This window comes from Micromys minutus, assembly GCF_963924665.1.
Source record: "Micromys minutus genome assembly, chromosome: 1".
Lineage (NCBI taxonomy): Eukaryota > Metazoa > Chordata > Mammalia > Rodentia > Muridae > Micromys > Micromys minutus.
In genome coordinates this window covers 259,658,270-259,683,317 of record NC_137969.1, presented here as the reverse complement: position 1 = coordinate 259,683,317, position 25,048 = coordinate 259,658,270, and the positions used below count along the sequence as shown (strand labels likewise).

Sequence of the window (25,048 nt, the reverse complement as noted above, 5' to 3'; positions counted from 1 at the left end):
TATCTATCTATCTATCTATCTATCTATCTATCTATCTACCTACCTACCTACCTACCTACCTATCTATCATCTATCTATCTATCTATCTATCTATCTATCTATCTATCTATCATCTATCTACCTATCTATCTATCATCTATCTATCTATCTATCTATCATCTATCTATCTATCTATCTATCTATCTATCTACCTACCTACCTATCTATCATCTATCTATATCTATCTATCTATCTATCTATCTATCTATCTATCTATCTATCTATCTATTTACTTATTTGTGGTGCTAGAGATCACACCCAGTCTTGCACATTCCCGGGAGCTCTCTGCAAGGACACACACCCCTAGTCTTTGTATTTTGAGGCAAGGCCCTACTACGTGGCTCATGCTTGTCTTGAACTCTTCTATCCTTTTGTCTCTGCCTCCACCGTGCTGGAATCACACAGTGTAGCCCCACACCCCGTTGTTTTTTTCAAAGTTTATTTGTTTGGTTTTCTTTTTTTTTAACTGTTACTACATGAGAGTAAGTAAATCTTTCTACCTGTTAGTGACTAGACATAGTTTCCCAAGTGCTTGTAGAAAGTTGTGAAATGGGAAACTTTAAAGGATTAGCTCTTCCTTTAAGAAGCCTGAAAAAAAAAAAAGAAATTTTATAAAACCCGAAAGAAAATTTCATATCTAAATCCCACCTGGTAATTTAAAGTATCACACTGTCATTTTCTTGTTTAAAAATTCTTTATTTTCGAGACTGAACCTTGCTGTATAATTGAAACTGTTTCTGATTCATGATCCTTCTGCCGTACCCTCTCATGCCAGCCATTCAGTCTACCATATAAATAGTAGATGTATGCCATTTATACATAATAAATGCTGTAAATTATTAAACTCATTCATAATAGTAAAAAATGTGTAAAGTCTACTTTGTATAAGAATTTTGGAATTAGTTATAGTAAACTCATTTGTGAAAGTAAAAGGATGTGAAAATTTTACTCTGTGTAAGTATTTTGAAATTATTTTCTGTTGGGGTGTTTTGTCTGCATTTATTACATGCACGCAGTTCCTGTCAAGGCCAGAAGAGGGCACCAGATCCCTTGGAACTGGAGTTATGGGAGCTGGGAATCTAACTCTGATCCTCTAGAAGAGAGCAGCAAGGACTCTTAACCAATGAACTCTCTCTCTCTCTCTCCAGCGCTTAAAAAAAAAAAAAATCTAAAATGTAAAAATTGAATGTACACACTTTTATGATGCATCTGCCATCTGAGGCTTCCTTAAAATGTTTGAATTGATGTTTGCTGCCTCCTTTTCCTTGTAGATGTTTCTACAGATTTTACATTTTATTGTTTGTGTAATATTTTCACATAAGCCAGAAGTTTATGTGGACATCCTTATTGCTGGTCGGTCTGAGAGCCGCTAAAGTCTGTCGAACACGGGTGACTTCTCCTCTGTAGACATAGAGCTGGACCACCGCAGAGTGTAGGTGGCTGAGCATAGACCACGCAGGGAGCTATCGGCACTCCGAGGGTTCATGTGTATGTGGTGCTCTAGGAGCTGTCTCCGCTGTGAGGTGGCTTTCAGAGTCTGAAAATGGAGTGTGGTTTTTTTAAATCAGCATTTGTTCTGTTCCATGAAATTTAGTTTTCTGTGATGTAAGTGCCCATTGATTTTGAGTGTTTGAAATGTTTTCATTGGAGTCTCTAAAATCTCCTTTTCCTGCTGAAGATGATAGGAAGGCTGTTACTGTTTTGTGTGTTTCTTTTTTAAAGGATATGTTTGTCACCATACTGGAATTTGAGAAACTGGAAAGACTGGAATTTGGCGGCAGCAAGGGAACGGTCCTGAATGCACAAATCCACTCAATGAGCGAGGAGTTTATTGGATGCTGCAACATTTTCCAACAGAGCATTTACGATCCATCCGACTGCGACGGCGACAAGGTAGTATTATGTATTTTCCTTTCAGCACCAGAATCCTGTCCTTTCAAAGCTAAAAGGGAGGTAGGTCACAGGGACGGTGTGAACTACCCAGGCTGACCCTTGTAGGAGCCGAAGCTTTTAGGGACTCTCTTCAGTTCTAGCTCCTGGTTGATGATCAGGGTCCATATTTGACCTTTCGGTTCAGAGGTCTTAGACAACCACAGGCTGCTGTCTAGGTCAGCTTCATCAGAATGAAATTTCCTTCCTTTACACCCACTGATCTGCTCACCCAATGTCCGTGTCACATACACGCTTTTATCTTGAACTTTTCCACGTTATTTTTGGTCTGTTGAAACAATTAGATTCCCCACCATCATTACATCATTCACCAGCATGCACATTGTCTCTTAAGTTTTAATTTATAACTATTAATAATTTTATATTTTGAACTTCAGGGGGTTGGAGAGGTTCAGATTTAAACTGCTTTTAGTCTCTGTCACTGATTGTACTGGTGGGCAGGAAGTTTCCTGTAAGCTTTTCCTCAGCTCTAGGAAAAAGAGATTTAAATGTGGTTTGCCAAATCCCAAAAACCTGAGTTTACAAAAGAAGAAAAGCTTGTTTACCTCAAAGGGAGAAAAACCCCCACAGAGAATGTATATATTATTCAAATCGATCTTGGAAACATGGGCTCACAATAGGCCGACTTCATAAGGATGTAAGTTAGCCAACCCTCTGGATTCTAGTAACTTGTGGGAAGTGCAGTTAATGTGAGAAGACACTGCCATGGTCAGTGGCTCAGTGGTGTTCTGCATAACTTAAGAAAAGTTGGAGGAGCATAGTCACTAACATCCAGGCTTGTGCCTAGGGCTCATCCCCAGAGCAGCACAGGGAAGACATTCAGTATGTGGGGCTGTCCTGGCAGCCAACAGCTCAGCCTGTGTGACAACCTAGAAGACGGTGCACCTTCAGAAGAGCAGCCAGTGTTTCTAACCACTGAGACGTCTCCCTAGCTCTTTTCCTTCTTAAAGGCATGTGTTGATTAGTTTTACCTTCTCAGAATATTGCATCTACCATCTATTTTTCTTAAAGGACCCTTTAGGGGGCTGAAGTTAAGAGCACTGGTTAATATCATTAATAGTGTCAGAGATTGGTGCTTGCCCATTGTGGCTCTGAAGTTGGGCTGGTTATTGGTTGGCTGTTCATCCCTGTACATCTTAAAGACAGAGTGAGTTTTGGGTCAAAAGTTTTATGGGTGGGTTGGTGTCCCTATCACTCCACAGGGGTTCCTGCCTGGTTACAGAAGGTGGCCTCTTCAGGTTCCTTATCTCCGATGCTGTGAGTCACAGATAAGGAGACCTAAATTGATTGTTGGGTCTTATCCCACGTCTCTGTCTCTTCCTGGAGATGCTCCCTACCTTCCAGGTTTCCATTCATTCTCATGGCCATCTGGTCATTCCCCTGTCCCTCTAATGGAGATTTTATTACTTTCTAAGTGAGATTTGAAATCCTCAATTGTGTCTTCCTTCGTGTTTAGCTTCTTTGGGTCTGTGGAGTATAGCATGGGTTTTCTGTATTTTATGGCTAATATCTCTTTATAATTGAGTACATTCTAGGCATGTCCTTTGGGGACTGGATTACCTCACTCAGGATGATGTTCTCAAGACCCACCCATTTGTCTACAAAATTTAGGATGTCTTTGTTTTTAATGGCTGACTGGTATTCCATTGTGTAGCTGTATCACATTTTCTTTATCCATTCTTCAGTTGAGGGTTAGCTAGGTTGTTTCCACTTTCTGGCTATGACAAATAACGCTGCTATAAACAAAATTGAGGAAGTGTCTTTGTGGCATGGTGGAGCATCTTTTGGGTACATGCCCAGGAGTAGTATAGTTGGCTCTTGAGGGAGAACTGTTCCCAGTTTTCTGAGAAATGGCCAAATTGATTTCAAAAGTGATTGTACCAGTGTGCACTTCCACCAGCAGTGGAGGAGTGTTTCCTGCTCCACATCCTTGCCAGCATCGGCTATCACTTGAGTTTTTGATCTTATCTGTTCTAGCTGGTGTAAGATGGAATCTCGGGGTTGTTTTAATTTTTATTTCCCTGATGACTAAGAGCTTTAAATATTTCTTTAGGTGCTTCTCAGCCATTTGAAATTTCTCTGTTGAGAATTTCTTGTTTTGCTCTGTGCCCCAGTTTTTAAATTGGAGTATTTGGGTTGTTGGTTTTTAACTTCTTGAGTTCTTTATGAAGTTTTGGATATTAGCTCTTTGTCAGATGTAGGGTTGATGAAGATCCTTTCCCAATCTGAAGGCTGCCATTTTGTCCTATTGACAGTGTCCTTTGACTTTCAGAAGCTTTGCAGTTTCATGAGGTCCCATTTGTCATTTGTTGATCTTAGAGTCTGAGCCATTGGTGCTCTGCTAGTCAATTTTGGAGAAGGATCTATGAGATACTGAGAAGAAGGAATATTCATTTGTGTTTGGATGAAATATTCTAAAAATGTTTGTTAGGTCCATTTGATTCATAATTTCTGTTTGCTTTTGGTTAGTTTTTGTCTGGATGACCTGTCAATTGGTGAGAGTAGTGTTGAAGTCTCCCACTTTAAATGTGTTGGGGTTGGATGTAAGATTTGTTAGCAATGTTTTTTTTTTGTTTGTTTGTTTGTTTGTTCTTTGTTTTTTTGAGGTATCATCTTGGTAGATTTTTTCCTTTGGGGTGTATGAAGTGTTTTTTCCTATCTCTTTTGATTAATTTTTATTGAAAATCTATTTTATTAGACTTTAATAAAATAGACATTAGAATGGCCGATCCACTTGTTTCTTGGGTCAGTTTGCTTGGAAAACTTTTTCCCAGATCTTGTCTCTGAGGTAATGTCTGTCTTTATTGCTGAGCTGTGATTCTTCTATGTAGAAGAAGGATGGATCTTGTTTTCACATCCATTCTGTGAGCCTGTGGCTTTTTATTGGGGAATTGAATCTATTGGTGTTAAGAGATATTAATGACCAGTGATTGCTATTTCCTGTTATTTTGGGGTTGGTGGTGTTAGGTGTGTGTGTGTGTGTGTGTGTGTGAGAGAGAGAGAGAGAGAGAGAGAGAGAGAGAGAGAGAGAGAGAGAGAGAGAGAGAGAGCACGTTCACTTGCCCTTCCCTTGTTTTGGCTGGTATAGAATTCCTTATATTCTGTGTTTTCTTGGACATAGTAATCCTTCTTCAGTTAGAGTTTTTCTTCAGTATTTTCTATAGGGCTGTATTTGTGGATATTGTTTGAATTCGGATTTGTCTTGAAATATATTTTCTTCATCAATGGTGACTGAGAGTTTTGTCATTTAGGTTTGTATCTGTGGTTTTTAGAGGTTGCAGAACATCTGTCTAGGCCCTTCTAGCCTTTAGAGTCTCTGTTGAGAAGTCAGTGTAATTCTGATAGGTCTGCCTTTGTATGTTATCTGACCTTTTTTCCATTGCTGATTTTAAAACTCTTTCTTCATTCTGTAGCTCTTGTATTTTGGTCATTATCTGGTGGGAAGATTTTATTTTATGGTCCAGTATAATTAGTGTTCTATAAGCTTCTTGTATGTTTATAGGCATCTTTTTCTTTAGGTTGGGAAATTTTCTTCTATGATTTTGTTGAGAATATCTTGTAGGCTTTGGAATGCTTCACCATTTTCTATTTCTATTTTCCTTAGGTTAGGTCCTTTCATGCATGTTATCCCAGATTTCCTGGATGTTTTGTGTCAGTAATTTTTTTAGCTTTAACATTTTCTTTGATTGATATACCAATCTCTTCTATTGTATCTTCTACACCTGAGACTCTGTCTTCCATCTCCTGTGTTCTGTTGGTGAAACTTGCATCTGTTGTTCCTGTTCTTTCCCCAAGGTTTTCTTGTCTCCAGGATCCCCTTAGTCTTTTTTTTTTTTTTTTTTTTTTTTTTTTTTTTAATTGCTACCATCTCCACTTTCAGGTCTTGCACAGTTTTATTTATTTCCTTCATTTGTTTAATTGTATTTTCCTGTATGTCTGTAAGGAATTCATTTGTTTTTTTAAAGGGATTTATTAATTTTTAAGGCCTCTCTCACCTTTACAAGATTGGATTTAAGGTCATCTTCTTGTGCTTTGGTTGTGTTGGGAAACCTAGGGCTCGCAGTAATGATGTAGCTATGGTCTGAAGGTGTCCTATTCCCCTGACTTTTGTTGGTTGTGTTCTTTCTAGAGTCTTTAGCCATCTGGATGGCTTTGATTCTTGTAGTAGGTATGGAAGGTGGGTTAACCTGGATGGTCCTGGTGTGTCAGGCCTCTGATGGGTGTCCCTGGGCTGTATGGTTCAAAATCTACAGGTCTCTGTGGTTCGGGAGCCACGGGTCTGATGAAGGTCTCGTGGAGGGGAAGGTGGACTCGGGGTTCTACAGTTGCTCTGTTTTCACAACAGGAACCCGGCACTCGTTCCCACAGCAGCTGTATCAATCTACATTCAAACTGCAACACAGACCACACCAAAGGCTATTTGACCTAGGGGACAGGATGTAGAGCAGGTTCAGTATTTGGTGTGAATCTGAAACTGATACTTTCGTTTACAATTTAACCCTCCTAGTTAAAGAATACAAAATAACAGATATGCGGGACAAACAGACCAAGATCTAACTATATGATACCTGAGCTGTAAGATGTCAGGTGTATAGGATTGGGGATTTAAAAATAACTGAAGGGAGGGGGGATAGTGCTAATCACCCTCAAACCCCAAACTGATCAAGTTTAATATCCACTCATGCCTCTCCGTCCCCTCCAAGCCTCACTGGAAAGGCAGGTCAGAGAGGGTAAAGATCTCCTTAAAAACCTTAAGCACAGGGCATTTCACAGTGAGCAATCTTTTTAAGTCCTGAACACACAACATATTCAACTGCCTGGTCAACATCTCTACTGGGAATTCAATGGATGACTTAAAATGAGCCTGTTCAGAACTAAGTCTTTACCTATCTCCCATCCCACTCGTGACTGCCTTCAGCTTTTCAAACGTGCTCAGAGTCATCTGTAACTTCACTCATTTTCTCACAACAGCAGGTTCCTCTAGATTTGTACACCCACGGCTCATTCTCGCCCGCACTGCCTGCTGAATTTACCTCTAAGATGCTCCCTCTGGCCTGTTTTGGCACCATTAATTTCTTCTTTGTGGAAAAGCTAGAGAGCCTTTCACATGCTTAGTCAAATCATGGCTTTTCTTTAATTAAACCTTGCTGATAGCATCTTGGATGCTAATACAGGCAATTTTGTACTTTCCAGAATACAGAAACATTTTTATTTATGATTCCTGAGTCATACTAACTCATCCTTTATTGTCCAGTATATACTTACTGAGAAACAGCTCTGAGCTGGGAAGTCTGTGAAGTTTTGGGACTATCACAGGGGTCAGTGGTTGAGGATGGGGAGTCCAGCCATTAGGCTTCCTGACTCAGAATCCAGAGAAAAATATAAGTATGAAAATAGAGTTCTATTCCAGAGGTGAAAATACACAGAGATCTGTACCATAAGCAGAAAGGAGGCAAGAGAGAAATTGGTAAAGGAGATCAGAGATGTTGGATGTTACATTGCAGACTGAAAATACTAGGGTCGCCAGGTCCCACCCATGCAGGTCCTTGACAACCATGTTGCTATTACTTTAATAAACAGATTATGAATTGAGATGATAACTTAAAGGAGCTTGGCTTGGAGTGTCGTAGATCATCCAGGCTGCATCTTGGAGGATGTTTAGAGCTGGTAAAGGCAGCCTAGATGCACAGCAATGGAGGCTGGGAGGCTTATGCTGGAATAGATGGAGACTGAGATGTCAGGGGATAGGTATGAGAGAAGACTTGTCAAAAGTCAAAGGAGCTTCCCCAAGCCTCTCTTAGGGTTTATCAAAAGAGCAACTTGATAGAGAAGTCAGTGGGTTCTCTGTAGCAGTGACATTTTATCAAGTGTGTGTGCATGTATGCAAGTGTGTGTGTGTGTGTGTGTGTGTGTGTGTGTGTGTGTGTGAGCGTGTGTGTAAGAATCTGACTTACTGAACTATCTTCCCCAGCCTGTCCCTGCTGCATTTTCTAAGGGATATGTCCCTTAAATAGTTAAGGATTACAGATAGTGTACTCTCAGTTTCTATACCGAGAAATGGGGTGTGTGAGGCTTGCTAAAACTGGCTGGAACGTTGTGCTTTTTGCTAAGTCAGCGATTCTTGAATGGAGAGGCTGCTTGGCTAGAGTTCAGGAGACCTAGCTCCATTGTCTTGGTGCTAGATGTTGTGGTTTGTCATACAGATTTCACAAGTCCGACCTGAGCTGCAATTCCTACTGCAAGTTAAATTTGTAAGAGACTTGCTCAGTATTTTCAGGTTGCTTTAACAACACACTGTGAGTCGGGTGCCTTGTGAATACGAGACATTTATTTCTTATCTACTAGAGGCTGGGAAGTCCGAAATCAAGGTAATCAGCTGATTTGGGTGGGGCAAGGCCTGCTCTCAGCTCTCAGAACCCACTGTACTGTATTCTTCCTTCTGTGTTGGGGTAGATGTGAGTCTCTCTCAGGCCTTAAGATGGCACAAGTCCCATTTGGTCAGGAGCACCTGCCCTCTCATCACTGCCAGAAATCACTACCCCCAGCTGTTTGGATTTCATCATGGAATCTGGGGGCATAGAAATGCTGAGACTATTGTGGATGCCTTTCCTCCCAGAGGCCAGAGGATGGGTCCTATGCCTAGCAGTTTACATATTATAAACTACTACAATTGAATGATTAGATACAGTCTTAGACAGAAATGAATGATACCAGGTTAAAAACTCCTCCCCCATAACTAATTTTTTTCATAAATGAGTCAATGTAACACATATACTCAGTGACTAATCATGCCTACCCCAACCTGATTTCCTTTTTCATCAATGGTCAATGGCAATAGGAAGCAAGTTCACTACTGCCTTAAAGGAACAACATACGCTGAGTTTGTTTAGAATGAAAAAAATATGCACTTGCTACCTGGGTCTGTTTCTCCATTTACAAAACGGAAAAGCAATATCAACTTGTGCCATATGTTATGAAGATTGAGTTACTACGAAGCTCAGAGCCAAGCAGATGAAGATGTGGTTACGGCGAACTGTCACTGCTGATTTTGTTGGTGGGCAGGGGAAGACCTTCACTGTGCAAGCCTAGGGCCAGCACTTGAGGCATTTCCAATTGTGAAGCATGAGGAAGGCTGTGTGTCCCCCGGGACAGCTTTACTAAAGACGACTCTGGCACTGTGAAGACAAAGCTGTAGTCACCCCCTCCCCATTTTCCTTCCTGCAGATTACCAGAGTGGGTGGTTATGCATGAGGAGGAAACTGTCAGCTGCATATTAATGAGAACCTGGGGAAAATATCTGAGTATTTCCAGTTCCTCTGTCACTCATAAGGATGCACAGATTCAGTTCTTACCCCACGAGACAGCATCTTCACGAGCAGAGTTTCTTTGGAATTTACGGATGACCTAACTTTCTAATGGGGATGTTTGTAGAAACTGTTCTCTTTATTTATGACTGAGATAGCTGAAGGAAGGCACGCATACTGATGTCCACACGAAAGTGTGGTACCATAATACCGAGAGAGCTGAGCCTCATGAAAACACGGGTAACCTGCTACACGGGCAGTGCTCGGCGTAGAAGGGGACCACTGTACAATCAGTCAGATGTGCTGTTCCTTGGTCTCTTCTGGGATCCCCTTATGAAAAAAATAAATTGAGGGACTGGGGGAAAACAAGGTCAAGCTCACATAGATGCTGTTTTCATGATGGGGGTCTCCTCTGTAACTAATGCTTTACTTTGCATGATACAGGAGTTCGAGAGTGATTATTTCAGATTTAAGTCGATCACCCTGGATTTTGACAGAAGGCTTGGGACGCTGATTTGCGAAGGTCTCGGCAACTGCAGCGGTTTGGAGTCTGCGTTTAAGGTTGGTTAAAGGAAGCTCCCAACAAAGTGAATAATTTAGACTGTTAGATGAAAAGGCCAAACACATTCTTCTCTGGTTCAGGTAAAGTGTGAACCAGTTTGTCACCTTCCCTTCATCTTTAGCCCATGGAATAATGAGGTTTGGATAACACACTCGAGGATACCAAAGTTTACTCTGAGAAGGTCATGTTTAGGACATTCAACTTTTGATCATTTCTGGCGTTCGCTATAAGTTAGCTCTTTGTTCCTATAGAGCAAATTGAATGTGGCCAATGAAATATCGACTCAACAGCAAACCACATCAAAAAGTTAAAAAGGAAATCCATAGTTCCAGCAATTCTTTTCCTTCTATTGTTTGCACATGGTGGGATCATCTGCCTACTTTATTACTCTGACTGAAGCCAATGATGACTTATTTTCTCCTATTTCACTGGGTGTAAGGCACCATTGATTGCCAGGTATTATTTATGTGTCAATAAGGAAAAATGCTGCTAAAGTAATTATAATCTCATTGATTAACGAGTTCTGACATCTGAGATGCTGAAGCATGAAAGGGTGTTTAGTGGACGAACTTTACAATGTAAGTGTGTGTTAAGAATCCTGTAAAAGTCTAGGGGTGAGTGGGGTGTAGACAGAGTGCTGGCCAGCTTGTATGTGGAGGGGGGGGAGAAAGGGAAGTCGAGTCATTCTGGGGAAAAATGCATTTTGATAGCTCCAAGAGATGGAAGGTTCGTAATATAGAAATAGGAACAGCATGTTTAAAAGAAACTGAATTGCAAGTGAAGTGTAAGTTAATATTAGGTGACATCCCAAAGGGGAATGGAGTATCTGCCATCCAAGCAAGCACAATTGGGAATCGTAGACATGCCTTGTTGAGAATGGCAGGGCAAGGTGACAGAGCAGGCTGATTTTCAAGGAAGATATTATGGGATCTTGAGTTTTCAAACGGGTCGACCAGTGACTGTGTTTCCTAAGTGTGCTGAGCATTTCGACTGGAGGATTGAGGCGGAGCAATGGTGTGGGGTTTTCATTTTTTTTTTAACAAACAAAAAAAGTTTTCAGGTAAAACTGAGATGCCCATTGGAGAAAATATGTGGCATGTTTCTGTAGTTTCCTGTACAGTTAATATGCTATTTTTTTCCTTTGGCTAGATATGAATAAATGTTCTTGGACAAAATGATGGCATTTTGATCTTCTTTGTGGCCTTTCCCACTTGGCAGAGTTAAGGGTTTGTCTGTCCATCTGTCCATCCATCTGTCTCTCTCTTTTTTTCTTCCTTTCTGCCCAACAGGATTGAATAGTGTTATTTTTTTCTAATGTCCTTGCAGTGACTTTGATTATCTGTTACTGGAAAACATTTTCTGTTAAGCTTTTGAAGCTAACCAGAAGAAAGAGCAGAGTAGGCTCTCAATTTGGAGAGATTTGTAATTCCATTTAATTAGCAATCTAATTCAAATCATTCTTCTTGCCCACTCACGGCCCTTCACAGGGGTTATTTAAGTACGTGTTCGATCATTTTTTCCTTCTAAGCAGTTTTGTCTTGTTGTCAAGTGGTTTGTAAAATAAAAAAAAAAAAAAAAAGCATTTCACATATTTGTAGCTTGACTAATAAAATGAAATCCTGGCATCATCTCATAGCTTTTGTGAGGGTTAAGTTGCCTAGTAGACAGCAGGTACTTACTGTTGGCCTAAGGGTAATTAACAGCAATTAGGCATTGACATGTGTTGGGAGGGAAATGACAGAGAACAATGTACCGTGTCATATACTCCAGGGAATGACTTCAATCGTAGGTACAGGCTGCTGAACTCACACCATTGACTGCTTTAGAAGAGGAATGTTTCTGTAGGCTGTCCTGAAAGGTGAGAGTTTAGTGTCTGCTCTGTCTGCCCCTGAAAGTGAGGAAGGCAACCACTAGTATTCTGGGGTTACCTAGTGCATTGGCAGCTGCTGAGAAATGCACACAGCAGCGATAAGTGGTTCTAAGATTTGTATTAAGGTAAACAGAAATGTGTTTGGACAAAGAGTCCAGGAAAGGTTTTAGACAACATACAGGTTGAATCTGATTCCGTTAAAACTCTGAAGTCCAGAGTGCCCCCAAATCCCAAACACCTTGAGGTGAGCATAATTCCAGAGGTAGCATAGCCCACATTGTTAAAGTCAGCTTCATACAGAACATTATTAAAATGTTCTATGAAATTGCTTTGAGTCTAGCTGCAGATGGGAATATATGAATTGTATGTTTAGATATGGACTCTAGCCCCCAGATCTCTCATTGTGTGTTGCAGGGAGGGTGTGGAAAGTATAAATATCTCCAAATCCCCCAAAGCCTGAATCCTGTAGTCCAAGATCCTTCTGGTACCAAACATTGCTGATAAGTTATGGAAAAGTTAAAATTTCACTGTAACACACACACACACACACACACACACACACACACACACACACACACACACAATTTCAGGTAACTAAGGAATTTAAAAGTCTTTGAACAAGGCAAACCCAAGAATAATTAATACTGATGCTACTTTGAACAATTGTAGAAAGCTATGTTACATCAGGAAGTCAAGAGGGAGATGGAGATTCAAAGGTCTGAAACAATCTTTCGGGAGAGGAAATGTTGTGAGATTCAGACTTCAGTCTGAAGGACCAGTGTGCAGGGAAACACCTGCCTGTCCTGCCTCAAAGTACCAGGAAGCCGTGTGTCTGTAGCTCTCACCCTGGAGGCAAAGGGCTATAGATTGGCATCGAGGAGCTTCTAGGCTACCATGACTACCCAACCACTCTCAGATCCTGCCTTCTCTTTGCAGTACTTCTCTGTTTTTCCTTTTGAACCACCAGGCAAGTAAGCAAGATGAACGATGTAACTAAAAGGCTTCTAGAGAATGCAAGGTGAATGTGATATAAGAAATGTATTTCCAGTTGATGCGTGTGTCCCTTTGCTAACCCAGTAGGGCCGTGCTCACTTGTGAATATTCAGGAAGCCCCAACCAACAAAAAGTGAACTGGAAGAGAAAGTTAATAATTAACACTTTTCTAAGTAGCTGACCCACTGGGTTTAAAATTATCCAGGAGTTTCTGTTACCATTGTAACTGTTATCAGAAACAGTCAGGTGTGTTTGTCTTCAGTGGCTTGTGAAGTAGATGTGTTTATACGATCATTTACATATCTTTTCCATTGTGTTATTTTCACTGAGTGAAGCTGTTTTATCAATAAAGGTTTTGAGAGGCACCCATTACTTTCTAAGAAAAAAAGAAAAAGAACAAATTTCTCTTTATTTTCATGTTGCTTTACCTGGCTATTCTGAGATAGCTCTTGTAGAAAATACCAATAGAAAATGCATGACAACAGGTCTATTACAAAGTCCACATGGGTATAGATCTCTAGTGGTCACGTCAGCCTTGTTTAGAACTGAACTTTACTTACGTGCCCAGGATCAGTTTAGGCTCATTAGGAGACTGATAACACTGATAAATGAACAGAAATATTGCCACAATGTCATAAAAATTCATAGAATTGAACAAAACATTCAGTTGTTCCATCTAAGAATTTTTGTTTTTTAAATTTGGTGTATTAGGGCTGTAGTAAGCCTCTAGTAATGCAAATAGTAGAAACAAGACCTTAGATGGAGGAGATTAGGAGGGTGTCAGTGAAGAAGGAGGCCACTAGTCTATGAAAGTTGGCAAGTGACTTTCTCCCTGCAATTCAGTTCCTCCCAGGGAAGCATGTGATCAGCCATTTTTAGTGTCACAGTTAATCATGCCTGGCACACTGTGCTGCGTCAACTCTTGTTGCGTAAAAACACTACATTCATAGGTGATTTAGCTTGGCAGGAAAGCCACATCACGAAAACACATAAACTAGGTCACACCAGGCAGTGAGCTTGGGAGTCTTTAGTGAGCCGTAGAGAGTGGGCCTTCATGAATCTGGCGCTATCGCCTGGTTGATATCTGTTGTCTCTTTGTCTCATTCCCTCTCCATGAGCTTCCCATGCTCCCTCATAGTTTCTGCCCACTTACAACTTAAGTCGCATTAATTTAAGCCACATGCTCTTTGACACAGACAACCCGATGAGCTGACTGACGGCTTTGACCCGAGCTAGAACTTTGATGTCACAGGAGGTGCCTAGCTGTAGTGTTTTCAGACCATCATGCGTTGCTGCCCCAGGTCACCGTTAGGGGTGACTAGAACTCAGGTGAACTAAGGGTCAAACGGTCATTTTTATTGGTAATTTTGTGTAATTATTGATGACGAGAATCACATAACACACACCCAAGTCTTGCTTCTTTTTTTACACACACTAGCCAGGTTGAAAATGTCCCTGACACCCAGCAGGTGGTGTCAGTAGCTGTGAGCCAACACAGCTGGTAGTCATTGACTCTGGACATTGGTCATTTCTGATCCTCTCAATTTTCATGGGGACAAAGAAACTTCATCTAGAATTTGGTTTATTGGTTGTATAAACCTTCAGGAGGACCCAAAAATGAGCATTTTGTCTTTCACAATACCGTATGTATTTTAGAGCCTAAACTTTGCCTCTAGTAGTGTAAAATATTCAACTGGGAAAATTCTTGTACTCTGAGCTCAAAGTTCTTAACCTTTCTTTAACTTTGATTTTTTTTTTTTTTTTTTTTTTTTTTTTTTTGTTTTAATAGCTTTTGACCATATTTGGGAATTTTCTAGAGAAACCAGTTGTCATGGAAATTTTCAGCCCACATTATAGCACGTTATTGAACATGTTTAATGCAGAGTTGGATATGTGTAAGCAACTGTATGATGAACACATGAAGCAGGTGAGTGGTGGGAAGATGGAGCAATATCACCCTGTCATGTGGGTAATGCCCATCAGCAAGAACCATTTTCATTGTGGGTAGAGATTAGATTTATTAGATCAATTATATCTAAGGATCAGAAATTAGTGTCACTATACATAAACAGCAGGTATTTCTTACTCCTAGAGATTGAACCAGAGATCTTCTCCCTTCTAGGAAAAACTTATCACTAAGCTACTCTACCAACCGAATGCCTTCATTGAAAGTTTACTTACAGAGACGGGGAACTTGCTTTGGGACCTTACTTCTACATTAGTGCAGTTACTAATCACCCTGTTTAATGCCACCATGAAAGTAAAATAAACACCTGCTAATAAGACTGGAAGGCACCTCGATTAAGTGTCCCTTTTCTTCCTCTTCATGAAAATGCCAACATGCAGATTGAACACGGGCATGAAATTCTCCACAAGAATATGCCATTCACCTCTGGAAATATTAAGTGGGCCAGAATGCTCCTTGAACGCCTTCACATGTTCTGGTCAAACTTTACGTCTCTCCGTTATCTGTGAGTAGTTAGCCTTACTCTGGTGAGTTGTGCTGATGTTATAGGCATTTGTGTATTGGGATGGGAGCTCTGCAGCCCAGACGGTCCTCAGATGCATTCATTAGGTGGCCGAGGATGACCTCAAGTCCTGATTCTACTGTCTCCAGCTCCCAGATGCTAGGATCATAGGCAAGTGTCACCATACCTGGGTGAGGGCTGGCTTTCACACAGGGTAGTGACTGTCAGCACTAATACTTGAGGATTCACTGGCTGGCTCTGGTTCGGTTGAGTTCGATCTGGTGAGAAGGCTTTATCATATGACTTTGGGATATTTAATGAGACTTATAACGTCACATTGTTTACACTGTTCTCAGTTCTTTTATCTTTTATATCTTCTTTTCACTTGCTGTCTGGAAAGTTTAATTATTTTATTTCTCTTCATCAAGCTCCCTACTTTGTCTCACAGCCCTCTGTGCTTTTAACTTCCAGATAGAAACTGGTAACTTGTTGATGCTCACTGAAGTCTTTGGGGTCATTGGAGCCCATTTATCCATTTTTAACTACTTTTAGCCCTTTTTTCCTTTAATTATTTATTCACTTTACATCCCAGCCCCCCTTCTCCCAGCCCCCTTTCTCCCAGCCCCCCTTATACTTTCCTCTTTCAACTACCTTCCCTTTCACCTCAAAGAAGGGGAGCCCCTGCCCCATGGGTGCCAACCTACCCTGGCACATCAAGTTGCATCAGGACTAAGCACATCCTCTCCCACTGAGGCCAGACAAGGACAGTCCAGCTAGGGGGAAAGGACCCAAAGGGAGGCAACAGAACCAGAGACAGTCCCCACTCCAATTGTTAGGGGACCCACACGAAGACTGTCTTAGTAAGGGTTTTATTACCACGACCAAGGCAAGTCTTATAAATAACAGCATTTTAGGTTCAGAGGTTCACTCCATCATCATCAAAGCAAGAACAAGACAGCATCCAAGCAGGCATGGTGCAGGAGGAGCTAAGTGTTCTACATCTTCATCCAAAGCCAGAAACAGACTGAACATCTTCAGGCATCTAGGAGGAGAGTCTCTAAGCCCAGCCTCCAACAAGGCTACACCTTCTAATAATGTGACTCTCTGGGCCAAGCACATGCAAACAATCACAAGGATCAAGCTACACATCTGTCATATATGTGCTGGGGATTTAGGTCTAGTCCATGCATGCTCTTTGGTTGAGAGTTCAGTCTCTGTGAACCCCAATGGGCCCCTGGTAGTTGAGTTTGTAGGTCTTTCTGTGTTGTTCTTGACCCCTCTGGCTCTCTCAGTCCCTCTTTCTACTCTTCTATTAGACTCCCCACTCTTGGTCTAATGTTTGGCCATGGGTCTCTGCATCTGTTTCCATCCACTGCTGTGTGAAGCCTCTCAGGAGACAGTTGTGCTGGGTTCCTGTCTACAGCACAGCAGAGTGTCATTAATAGTGTCAGAAGCTGGCTCACTACCATGGGATAGAACTCACATTGGGCCAGTTGTTGGTTGGACATCCCTCAATCTCTGCTTCAGTTTTATCCCCGTGCTTCATATAGGCAGGGCAGATTTTGGGTTGAAGGTTTTACAGGTAGGTTGATATCCCCCTCCCTCCACTGGAAGTTCCATCTGACTACAGGTGGTGACCACAAATTGCCTTTAAGCAGATAAAATTTTAAAGTACTATGTGGCTTTCATTGCTTCTCCCTCTGATCTTTATGATGCACAGTCATGTTCTCTACTGTTAAGAAAAGCTGAAGTCTATGACATATGTAGAAAAGTAGAAAAACCTTGTTGCTGCAGATTTCCAGACAGTCCTGATGAGGCTGCAGTCTATCAGAAGTATGCTGAAATGACCACATTGCTGGATCAGTTTGAAAGTCACATCTATAGCGAATGGAGAAGAAATGTGGACAAAACCTGTGAATTTAATCTGAATCAGCCCTTGCTTAAATTCAGTCCCATAAACGGCCTTCTCAGTGTCAACTTTGACCCAAAGGTAGGATTTTGCCTTTCTAAGTGCATTGAAGATGCAGCTCCTCTGCCCCTGAAACCTAGCCAACCACTGTCTCTGCCTACTAAGTAGCCTAAGTAGCCTGTGTCTCTACTCCAGCCACTTCCTCCATTCCTTATCAATTAATTAACATCCCATATTTATTACTTCACCATCCCATACTCACCTATTGGTAAGCTACGGAAGATGGGGTCTATCCCATCTTTTCTTGTGCTCCATGTTCTAGCTCTGTGTCAGGAAGCTGGGAGCTTAGCAACCTCAACTCAGCTGGCTGGTTCCCATAGCATCTCCTGGATGGCTTCTGGTCTATTTCCATAGCAAACACCAGGTTGTTTTAACTAAACACAAAAGCCACAGATGAAAAGGAGCAAAGGACTATCATGGTTTTGGCTGGCCATGGTGTTTCTGTCTGCCATCATTTCTTTCAATGGGAAGATAAACTTGTATCTTGGTGGCTAAATTGATGGTAGTTACACAGTAATTTAAAATAAGAACAACCCATTACCATAAAAATGTTAACAGCCAAATAACATCAGAAATAAATAGGTTGCTTTTTATGCAATAGCTTTATTGCTGACCGTGTGGTTATGTAACAAAGGGAGATTTAAAATCTTTTTAAAGATATCTGTAATTTTTATTACTATTCATTTTTTTTTTAAGACATGGCCTCTTAGAACTGAGATTGGAATTAGACTTATGCTCTTTCTGACTCTACTTCCTTAGTGTTGGGTAATAGCATAACCATGCTCTCCCTCACATGGGTGACTATGTGTGTGTGTGTGTGTGTGTGTGTGTGTGTGTGTGCATAAAGACATGCGTTTCTTGGAATATAACAAAGTATATATAGCAAAAGTCTATTTTCTTTGAACCAGAAACCCAGGAGTAGGTGACTATGTATTAGCAGAAGTGTGTTTGTGTGTGTGTATAATTTCATATGTGCATAATTAGTAAATATGTATATATTTGTGTATGCATGTGTGTGTATGTGTGTGTGCACACACATACACATACTCTCACACACATACATGTATAGAAATTGATTGACTGACTGATCGATTGATTGATTGACTGATGGACTGACCTTTTTTGAGACAGGGTCTTATTATAATAAACCAGGCTAACCTCAAACTCAAAGAGATCTACCTGCCTTTACCTCTCACATGTTGGCTGAGGCTAGACATGTGAGCAATCACGCTTAGCCACATTTTCCATGTACAACATATATTTTAAACAACCTATCTCATGGTCTTTTTACTTTCTAGATAAGCGATACAAAAGAGTTTTTTTTTTTTTTTTTTTTTTTTTTTTTTTCTGTTTGCCTGCCATGAATTTGAATGGTAGTAAAGGCAAGCTTCTTTGTAAGTTTCTGGTACCAAAAAGAAAAAAAAAAAAAGAATGGTGAATGTAGGTAATGAAGAATATTCAGTATTGTGGAGGTGATTGCCCAGAGCCTTCATCAGAAATACCAGTGAGTGCCTGGAAATGGGAAGTTGGCTCACTGAATTAGAGGGCCATGCTGAACTACCTCTGGTCTATTTTCCTAAAACAAATACCAATACCATAATCACCTTATTTCACTAATGGAAATTTGGTATAACACATACATATTCTGTGCAAAGACCTGAGTGCCAACTTCTGATTTTATAAAACTGGTCTCCCCGCCCAAACCTCCTGGGTGGATTTAGTGGGTAGTGTCTCAGTGACTTAGTCAACTGTAATAGTTGGTGGGAGAGATGTCTTTTGGACATATTGTAGGCATTACCTGTTCTGAGTTTAATTTTTTTCTAAAAATTACAATAAATTAAAGATAGAAAAATAATAAAATTTTAATGCAAACATGAGAACAAATATAAAAACAATCACTTGAAATGTTTTTAGGGATAATTGAGAGTCTTGTAGGTTTAAAGTACCATAAAAGCCTTGTTTTCCCTTTGAGAAAAACTGTGAGCGTAAGAGGCATACACCATGCACAGAGAACCATTAGAAACATCAAAGAACCATTAGCTCTCATTGCATGGAGTCTGTGAATTCTGCAATGCTCAAATTTTAAAATAAAACTTTAATTAACCAAAATGACCTATGCTGTAAATATAACAGTGTGTGTGTGTGTGTGTGTGTGTGTGTGTGTGTGTGTGTGTGTGTGTGCATGCATAAAGACATGCATTTCTTGGAATATAACAAAGTATATATAGCAAAAGTCTATTTTCTTTGAACCAGAAACCCAGTAATTGCTAGATGATTTTTAATTATTTCAAGTCAAAGTCAGCTTAACATTGAAAATATTTTTTGAGATTTATTTTTATTTGTTTGAGGGGCAGAGGGAGAGAGAGCAGATACATGGAGCACACGGGGGTCAGAGGACAGCTTTGCAGGAGTAGTTTTCTTCCTTGCTTCTGAGACTGTCTTTTGTTTCTGCTGCTGCACCAACTCCATGAACTTCTGGCCAGTCTTCCTGTCCCCACCCCATGTGACTGTAGGAGTTCTTGGGACTGCCTGTGTGAGCACATCTGAGTACTTTTTTTCCCTATGGGATCCAGGGACTGTGTTGAAGTTGTCAGGTCTCCATACCAAATGCTTCTACACACTCACTGTCTACTTTGCTGGCCCAGAAATGTATTCTTAAAGCATGAAATAATCCTTACTATTCTTGAAATAGCTTGTGGCGGTACTGAGAGAAGTCAAATACCTTTTGATGCTGAAGAAGTCCGACCTACCAGATTCAGCTTTAAGCATTTTCCAGAAAAGGAACATAATCTTAAAGGTTTGTGGCTTTGGGTAGTTGGTATTTTTGAGATAAAAATATTTTGAATTTTATTTCTTGGTTTGGAGACCTGTGGCATTTGGTCCCTCTCTCAGCTGATAACATATCTGGCCCTTTTTGTTTTGTGTTTTCTTGCATGGTTGATTTGCCTTGCTCAGTACATTGGGAATCTTGAGCTCCTTGTACAAGGATACAATAAGCTGAAACAGACCCTTCTGGAAGTTGAATACCCTCTCATTGAGGATGAGCTTGGAGCCATTGATGAACAGCTCAGGGTGGCTGCAACCTTGCTGACATGGCAAGATGACTTCTGGGTCTACATGGAGAGGGTGCAGGTGGCCACGGCTGAGCTGGCGTGCAGAGTGTCACAGATTCAAAGCAACGTGAGAACAATCCAGCAAACCATGCAGGCCTGGGCTGAGTGGCCACTGCTGCCCCGGAGGGAGACCAGAAGAGAAGCTGCCTTGACCTTGGATGACAAGGGGGATCTGTTTGCTAAAAAATACAAGCTGATTCAAGAAGATGGTTGCAAGATACACAACCTGGTAGAGGTAATGGCTTCCAACATTTCAATGTATGTAGGTCCTTTTATTTAGCAAAGAGCCACAAATGCTGAACTTAATTTTGTAGATCAAGTCTGGGGGAGTTGATAGATGGTTTGGGTCTAATTTAAGGTGGAAGGATTTGTGTTATTACCCTGTGGGTTGTTCAGCTCCCACGCCTCATTCCCCAGGGAGAGATGTGAATATGAGGCCCAATGACCAAACTGAAAAGACAGAGATGGGCTCCTTGTTTGTCCCAGATGACCTCATTGGCTCCTCTTTAATTCTACCATTTTGGTTGACTGGTGTCAGCCACCATGTTTTCATGATGGTCTAAGTATGGCAGTAGACGTTACCCTGCTTTTAAAAAATACATTTGGGTTTCTTGAAGTTGAAGAGATGGCCCAGTGGTTAAGAGGTTCCTGTAGAGGACCTGGGTTCCATTCTCAATATCACATGGAAGCTCATAACCATCTGTAACTTCAGTCCCGGGGGATTCAATACACTCTTCTAACCTTTGTGGGCACAAAGCACCTGCAATATATAAAATAAATAATTCTCTGTAGGTATGAATGCATGTATGTATGTATGTATGTATGTATGTATGTGTATATTTGGGCCTTTCAGATTACCAATAAGCAGACTTCTTAGGTAAACAATTGAAGAAACAAGATAAAACAAAACAAGGGAGGAGCAAGAACTAAAAGCAAGCACGTTAAGAGAAGACCCATCATGGAGCTGATGCTCTGGTCAGGGAAATAGGCAAGAGAAAATAAGTAGCTATTGTATCAGTTATAACTAAGGCAGCCATGTAAGACAGCAGGGATTATGGGCTAGGGATAGAGTCAGGGAAAAGAAAGCTAAGCTTTAAATGGAGCTCTTGGGAGCCCTCTTCACTAAAGGAGAAGTCCTGCAGAAGGTTGAGAGTAGTAAATAGCAAAAGAGCCTAAGGTCTGAGGTGTAGCAACCTGGCCCACTCAAGGATCATTGTGAAGGTCAGCATCATTGACAAGGAGTGTGTGTGAGCATTGGTTCTAAGGATAGCATTTAGAATGGACCATGTGCACATACCACAGGTTTGGTAGCCATGGTGAAGACTTTGACCTGATGGGAAGATGGCAGCCAGAGAGACTCTGCTCAAAGCTGCATCTGTTGAGTGTAAGCAAGGAGGCAGGAAGCAGGAGACAGAGTCAGTCAGGAGGTGAGCATCATGATCCAGTGAGGAATTGTTTAGCGTAGGTCATGGAAGATTGATCAAGACTGGTGTGAAATAAAAGAGGAAACCAACCTCAACAGAAACAATGAAGAGTGCTCTCTGTGGGAGGGGAGGCACACAGGGCTAGGGGTTTTGTAGAGTTTGAATGGGGGTGTGCCTATTGGGGAGGGGGGTCCATCGAAAAACGTATTGGCCTTAGTTCCGCCTCTGAAGTTTTGTATAAGAACTGTCTGTGCCAACAAATATCCTTGATTGTGGGGGCCTCCATGTTAGGACTTGCGAGAGATGTTTTTCACACTTTAGTAATGATGAGGCTTGGATATGTTTTTTGAAGGAAGAGCCAGTGAGAGTTGCTATAGAGAGTCAGGGAAATCAAGGTTTCAAGTCTAAGCACATCAACAAATGGGGTCTCTGATATGGGAAGAATGTACTGAATCAGGTTTTTGGGGGAAGAAACAGGATTTGGATTGGAAAGTATCAGCCAAAGATGCTTATCAAAGATTTTCATACCAGTGGCATTGGAAGTGTCTTGTGTTTAACGCACAAGCCCAGGAGACTAACGCATAATTGATATAATTGATAACCACAAATATGTATGCATGTATGTACATGTTTATGTATGTAACATATATATATGCATATATTATACAAGAATACATAGGAATTGGTTGAAGGTGAGAAAGGGCTGGTCTTGCAGTACTTCGTGAGGTTAGGAAAGGAAAAGGGATCCTTTGAAATGAGACAGTGATACTCTGAAAGGTGCAGAGTGGGAGAAGCTCACCTCTGTTCCGTTCCACACTTAAGACCTAGAAATGAAGACCAGAGTTGAGCATGAGCTGGGGAAAGTAGAAACCATTGGTGACCTTGGCAAAGAAACTTGATGGTGTAAACCTCACTAGGAGTAGGCTGGGTAGAGAAGGGTAGAAATGGATGCATGCAGATGGTTCTAGAAGAACCTGAGTTCTGCTTTTCCCTAAATATGTAAAAGTCCATCTCTTCTGAGAGCCTCAGCAGCAAAGCAAAGTGATTCTGGAGTGACTGATGTATCAGAGAAGCCCTGCCTGGGGACAGGGGAGGATGGTGATTTCCAGTCCTGCTGCAAGTTGCTGGCTTCTACCTATGAGATCCTGAATACATCATGAGTATTTGTTTCTCATATCTTCCATAAGAGACTGAAAAAGATAGTCTTTAGGATTTTCCCCTCTTGCTCTTCTATTTATACATTTGCCTTCTAGTGACCACAAAAGAAAGGCTGCTGTGTAAGGTTCTCAGGATGTGTGCTGCATGCATGCAGGTCACGAATGTGGATGTTGCAGATACAGAGCAGAAAATACAACATCTCTAAGAGAAGTAGCCGTTATGTTTGAGAACAGTAAACCCATAGGATTCCCATCCCTACTTTGGTAATATTCCAATATCCCAGAATAGTGTCCTCAGAAGGACATAAGAAATCTCTTTATTTACATAAAAGCCCTAAATAGCATAATTTGAGACAGAGCAAGAACTAGAGCCTGGGGCATAATATTTTGGGGACTGGTATAGTTTTTACCTGTATTTGAAGATAGCAATTTTCATGTTGATTTTTCTTCTAAAGGATACTGTTTGAACATATGTGGTATGCGAGCTTAGTGTTGTTACTATTATAAGATGCTGTAGCAGTATTTGCCTTCTACCCTAAGATTCTATAGCCTGAAGTTTGAATTCCTCAGCCCCATGCACAAAATTGGAATCCTTTCTTCAACAGCCTCTCTTGTGGTGGGCTTCCCTTTTATGTTGGTCATCATTAACCCCAACCTTCTAATGATTTGTTCTTAGGAGAACCGGAAGCTCTTCAGAGCTGATCCTTCTCTGGATTCCTGGAAAATTTATGTGGAATTCATTGACGACATTGTGGTGGAAGGCTTCTTTCAAGCCATCTTGCACGACCTGGACTTCTTCCTGAGGAACACTGAGAAACAGTTAAAACCCACACCATTTTTACAAGCACAAATGCTCTTGATGCCCCCAGAGATTGTGTTCAAGCCCTCTTTAGAAAGAGAGGCTGGGGATGGCTTCTACGACCTGGTGGAGGAAATGTTGTGTGGCAGCTTCAGAGTGTCTGCCCAGATGAGGCGAGTGGCAGCACACCTCGACATCGCTGACTACCAGGTAATCTCCCAGGAACCAAGGTGGGATAGTGAGGAGCCCCAGAAAGGTACTAGTAAAAGCAACACAAGTCTTTTGAAAATTTTATTTTATTTTTCTTCTGTTGAGTATTTTCCCTTGAAGAATTGCCTAGGATAATGTTACGGTAAGGATTCTTTCATTAAAAACACATTTGGTTTCCTCTCATTTAGAACGATATGGAGAACATGTTAGGCCTGGCCGAGGTCCGGCAGGAGATAATGAATAGAGTTGCAGATGTCATCAACAAAGTCTTGGAGTTCAGAAGTTCTCTGGAGACCTACTCTTACCTTTGGGTGGATGACCGAGTAGAGATTCTAAGGCAGTTCCTCCTGTACGGCCATGCTGTGCCATCTGAAGAAATGGATGCTCCTGCAAGTGAAGACAGCCTGCAGCCACCAACACTAGAACAGTTCAAAGAACAGGCAAGGCAACGCCTTACAATTCTCTTCTGTTAACTGGCCTTCTGTGCTGTCACAATATAGTTTTTTATTTCCTAATCTTACAGATTGACATTTATGAGGCTTTGTATGTTCAGATGAGCAAGTTTGATGACTTCCAAGTGTTTAACAGTTGGTTCAAGGTAGACATGAGACCTTTCAAGTTGAGCTTGCTCAACATGATCAAGAAGTGGAGCTGGATGTTTCAAGAGCATCTGCTGAGATTTGTCGTCGACAGGTACCCTTGACCTCTGTGTTTGTAATGGCACTAGCCCTTGACAAAAGCTGGCTGGTAGGTTGTAAAGATGGCTCAGTCAGCAATGTTCTTGTCATATAAAAGTAAGAATCTGGGTTCAATCTCCTGTACCTACATAAGCACTGGGTGTGGTGAAATATGTTTGTAATCCCACAGGTGGGAAGGTGGAGACAGAGTCCCTTGAGCTTGCCAGCCAGCCTAAACCAGCATGCTCCAGGTTCAGGAAGAGAACCTGACTCAAAACCAGTATAAGTTGCGGGGAACCTAAAGGATGACACCTGAAGTTGGCCCCTGCCTTCTTATGCGTACCCACAGCTGACTAATTTGTAGTTGACAAATTAATTCTAAGAGTATTTGTTCTGCTAACATTAGAGTAGGTTTAACAAATAATGTTTGTGCCTAATGAAAATAAGACCTCTGGTTGGAACGATGGCTCAGCGGTTAAGAGCACTGGCTGCTCTTCCAGAGGTCCTGAGTTC

At 41.2% G+C, this 25,048-nt stretch overlaps 1 protein-coding gene across 1 annotated transcript in view; it reads left to right on the top strand.

Annotated features, from left to right (window-relative positions):
- The window catches only part of DNAH11 (dynein axonemal heavy chain 11), a gene marked incomplete at both ends in the record, with an annotated part of 271,279 nt that overhangs the window by 18,401 nt on the left and 227,830 nt on the right, over window positions 1–25,048 (top strand). Inside the window, 10 exons of the mRNA XM_080921133.1 lie at window positions 1,762–1,932; window positions 9,738–9,854; window positions 14,508–14,645; window positions 15,065–15,189; window positions 16,981–17,176; window positions 19,848–19,952; window positions 20,111–20,503; window positions 23,526–23,858; window positions 24,047–24,298; window positions 24,382–24,551. Of these exons, the coding sequence (XP_080777259.1) occupies window positions 1,762–1,932; window positions 9,738–9,854; window positions 14,508–14,645; window positions 15,065–15,189; window positions 16,981–17,176; window positions 19,848–19,952; window positions 20,111–20,503; window positions 23,526–23,858; window positions 24,047–24,298; window positions 24,382–24,551 (2,000 nt within the window). The remainder of the gene's footprint in view (window positions 1–1,761; window positions 1,933–9,737; window positions 9,855–14,507; window positions 14,646–15,064; window positions 15,190–16,980; window positions 17,177–19,847; window positions 19,953–20,110; window positions 20,504–23,525; window positions 23,859–24,046; window positions 24,299–24,381; window positions 24,552–25,048) is intronic.